This window comes from Brassica oleracea, chromosome C9 (assembly GCF_000695525.1).
Source record: "Brassica oleracea var. oleracea cultivar TO1000 chromosome C9, BOL, whole genome shotgun sequence".
Classification (NCBI taxonomy): Eukaryota; Viridiplantae; Streptophyta; class Magnoliopsida; order Brassicales; family Brassicaceae; genus Brassica; species Brassica oleracea.
The window spans coordinates 48,209,062-48,213,284 of NC_027756.1; the positions used below are offsets into that span (position 1 = coordinate 48,209,062).

At 37.7% G+C, this 4,223-nt stretch overlaps 1 protein-coding gene across 1 annotated transcript; it reads right to left on the bottom strand.

The window, feature by feature from the left end:
* Positions 1-397: 397 nt before the first annotated feature.
* Positions 398-3,228, bottom strand: LOC106319170 (protein NSP-INTERACTING KINASE 1-like). Its single transcript, XM_013757418.1, has 8 exons — positions 2,973-3,228; positions 2,717-2,849; positions 2,569-2,640; positions 2,342-2,485; positions 2,200-2,271; positions 2,056-2,115; positions 1,882-1,979; positions 398-1,797 (listed from the first exon to the last, which is right to left on the bottom strand). The coding sequence occupies exons 1-8, from the start codon at positions 3,079-3,081 to the stop codon at positions 572-574; spliced, it is 1,914 nt and encodes a 637-aa protein (XP_013612872.1). The 5' UTR covers positions 3,082-3,228; the 3' UTR covers positions 398-571.
* Between the last annotated feature and the right edge of the window lie 995 nt (positions 3,229-4,223).

The following is a 4,223-nucleotide window of genomic DNA, read 5'->3' on the forward strand; positions in this document are numbered from 1 at the left end:
ATGATCATCCACTTCTTTACCAAACTCAAGCACTATGATCATCCACTCCTTTACCAACTCAAGCACTATGATCATCTACTCATCAAACACTATGATCACCCACTCATTTACCAAATTAAGCACTATCTTTGTTATTTTATGTATTGTTGTTCACTATAAATACTATCACTCATCTCACTCTTTTGTACACCATAAACAAGAACAAGAGTTTATAATCAAAGAACCATTACATCTTCTTCTTCTTTCTTATAATAAACTCTCTCTCTTAGCTAGTGTTATTTGCTTCCTACGGGTATTAAATTCTACTCTTATTTAAATTTATCGATACTATAAATTATAAGTTATTTCATAACAAAATTGCATTTCTCAAACTTGCAACACCCAAGTTCTAAACATGAATTAAAAAACAACCGTGATCTTAACATTAACTCCTAAGTACAGTAAATCAAAACTTCTAACATAACAATTTAGCCTATACAATTACTGAGACACCATTCCCAACCAAAAAACATTATATTATACAAATAAAAAAGAGAAATAAGAATGCTTCAGATTCAAGAAACATAAAACTTCATCTAGGGCCAGAGAGCTCCATAGCTTGCGCAAGCAAAGTAGAGTCATCAGTAAGATCAGAGTATCTATCCGAAGACGACATCAACTCATTAACCCTACCGTTGCTCCCTTTCGAACCACTCTCTGATCTCCCTTGAGAAGCTTCCCATCTCTCAGCAAGCCCATCTCCTTCCAGCATCCTAACAACCTCAGACATCTTCGGTCTATGCCCAGGCAAATACTGCGTGCACAGCAACGCCACTCTCACCATCTCCTCCAGCTCAATCTCATCGTAGCTCTTCTTATCCTTCAGCAGCTCTTTATCCACAAGCACCTCGAGCTTCTTCTCAAGATGTATCTTCTTAACCCACTCGAGCATAGCGCCTTTCTGGTTAGCCGCTTTACCAAACTCAAGCGCTCTAAGGCCCGTTACAAGCTCGAGGAGAAGAATCCCGAACCCGAAAACATCGGTTTTCTCGGAGGATTGACCAGTTGAGAGATACTCAGGAGCGATGTGGCCTACCGTGCCTCTCACGGCAGTTGTTACATGAGTGTCTTGGTGATCAAGGAGCTTAGCTAAACCGAAGTCGCCAACCACGGCTTCACAGTAGTCATCGAGGAGTATGTTCGCAGCTTTGACGTCGCGGTGGATGATCTTGGGATCACACTGCTCGTGGAGATACACGAGCCCTCTTGCGGCTCCTATGGCTATCTTCTTCCTGACGCTCCAGTCGAGAACCGGTTTGGCTTTCATTCTGGAAGCTACGCTTCCGTTAGACATGTAAGGGTAAACAAGAAGCTTCTCGGCTTGGGTGATGCAGAAGCCGTAGAGTCTCAATAGGTTTCGGTGAACGGCTAAGCTGATCATTTCGACTTCTGTCTGGAACTGAATCTCTCCTCCTAACGCGTTTCCATCTTTGAGACGTTTCACCGCGACCACGGTGTTGTCTGTGAGCGTGCCTTTGTATACGTTCCCGTAGCCTCCTTTCCCTAAGAGGTTCTTGCTGCTGAAGTTGTTCGTAGCGATCTGAAGCTCCCTGAAACCGAATCTCCTTAGGTTTCCTAGTGAGACTTCCTCGTGATGATGATGCCCATCTTTGACATCAAAGAATGTGTTTTGGTTATGTCTTTGTCTCCACCAGAGAAACAACCCAACAACAATGAAGATCAATGATACAATCCCAACGCTGGATCCAACTGCGATTGCCATTTTGTGATTCTTTGATCTCCCAACGTACAAAGGAGCTTTAAGAAAGAGAGAAAGCAGTTGTTAGTAATGCATATGATCATACCAAGATTGAAGTGTGTTCAAGTACTTTTGCTAGTTACCTCTAGTTTCATTTAAGTTCATAGACATTGGTATCAATGTAGTTCCGTTGCAGTCTGGTTCCTTACCCGTGGGACAGATCAGCGGGTTCCCAACTATGCTGTAATCAAAAGGGAAACTATTTTAGTTGATCAAATGCTATATAAAGAGTGAGACATTGAGAAAGAATGAATCACCTAAAGGTCTTTGCGGCAGATCTTGGGACTGGACTACTAAGATTGTTGTATGACAAATCTCTAGAAAAAAGAAAAAAAAAACAGATCAAATCTCGACCGCACATTAACTGGTTAATGTGAACTGATTGATGAATTTTAGCTTACAGTAAGACAAGTTGAGTCATGTTGGATAGTGACAGAGGTATTACTCCAGAGAGAGAATTGTTATTAAGCCTCCTGATCATACACATATATATCAAGATCACAAACTAAAAGATTTTTTAAACAAATTTAGTTCTAGTCTTACAGGTATTGCAAGCTTCGTAGATTGCCCACTGAAAAAGGAATTTCACCGTGGAAGAAGTTATCAGAGAGATCAAGAGTCTCAAGCCTTGTAAGCCTACCAATCTCAGAAGGGATTTTTCCTGTTATGTAGTTGTTCTGCAACAGCCTGCAAGAGCAAAAAAAAAACTCATCAAAAACATACACAAAAAAATAATCAAAAATTATTTAAAGTAAACAGTAAGTACTTACACAATCCTAAGATTTGTTAAGTTGGTAATGCTTGGAGATAGTGTACCAGATAAGTTCTGACTAGGTGTGCCCCTGTAATAAAAATTAAAGCATTTCCTCTTTTAATTAACATTAAAAATGGATGTAATGATGTAAATGTGAAACTTACAAGCCAATGACAAAGTTTTCTGAAGAACAAGTGACCATTGTCCAGCTACAAGGATCAACAGCATCTCTATCCCAGTTATCAAGAACACCATGAGGATCATGTAATGAAGCTTTTATGTCCATCAAAGCTTGCACTAAAGAAATATTCAATTCCCACATTAGTTTGGGATCAAGAACTTGAAAAGTGAGGAATACAAAAAAAAAAAACTAGAAAGCTAAGGAGTGAGACTGAAGATTTAAACTTTATGATGACTTACCTTCAAAGTTAACTCCTTTAGAAGAAAGCAAACCGCTCACAGAGCAGAGAAGGCATGAAAATCCCAAGAAATAAACTAAAGATCTTCTCATCATCATCGTCATCATCATAAGTATAGTACTCTCCTTTGCTGAAACAGAGAGAATGAGAAGAAAAGAAGATGCACTCAGTTTACAGATAATTTGGTATTTGATGGAGATATAGAGAGAGTGAGATAGAACAAATCTTTATGTTTTTTTTTTTTGCTTTTAGATTTGGTTTAAATTATAAACATTTCAACATCAAGAAAATTTGCTTTATATGGTAAAAGAAACCCACTTCACCAAAAGCATGATCTTTATTTAAAAAGAATTATTTTTTATGTGTCAGAAATTAAATTAAAAAAATGGAAATGACATATCAGATTCATTGGTAGTCTAAAGTGAAATTCATAGCATGCTTGTCGATAAAGCTTTTGTGTGTGGGGAGACCGTTAAAAGTAATAAACTGATATTAAAAATGTAAAAAAATATTAATATTTGCCCATATACTTGTAGAGGACAAGAATAGTCAGTAGAGCAATTTGTATTTCAAAAATTAACAAGGGTAGAACAGGATATCAGAATATTGTTCTTTTGCTAGCTGCCACCCTGTCATGTTTTTGTCTATGGTTTCTTGTTTTTTTTTTTTTTTGGTAATCTATGGTTTCTTGTTTTTTTTAAATATATGTTTTCACATTTTTTCTTTTTTTTTTTTTTTTTTTTTGATAATCCAGGGGTTCCCTACTTACGTGAATCATTCCCCTGGATCCGGTTAGGCAGCGGTCCACTTCACCCGGGAGGGCTTTACCTGGGCTGGGGATAAGGTCCAACACCCAGTACCGCATTTGGTGACAGAATGGGCAGTTCACCTCCGTCTGGCGTCGAATCCGTGAGCATGACAATTGGCTCACAGGATCCTTACCAAGTGAGCTACCTCATCCCGTCATTTTTTCTTTCTTTCCTTGTCATTTCTATTTACAATTATATAAATGTTTCTTATATGCGTTCCAAGAAATATGTTTCTTATATACTGAAGAATACTGATGGAAATAAGTTATTCAAATTGAATGGGATGCTTAACACTGAAATTTTATATGTTTTCACAACAAACAGATAGAAATCAACTTGCCAGTTACAAAAACAAAACAGAAAAAATCAACATGTCCATGCAACTTTTTATCCTCGGTATAAATATGTGTACATGTAATAACTTTAGGGTAATGCGCTTTCGA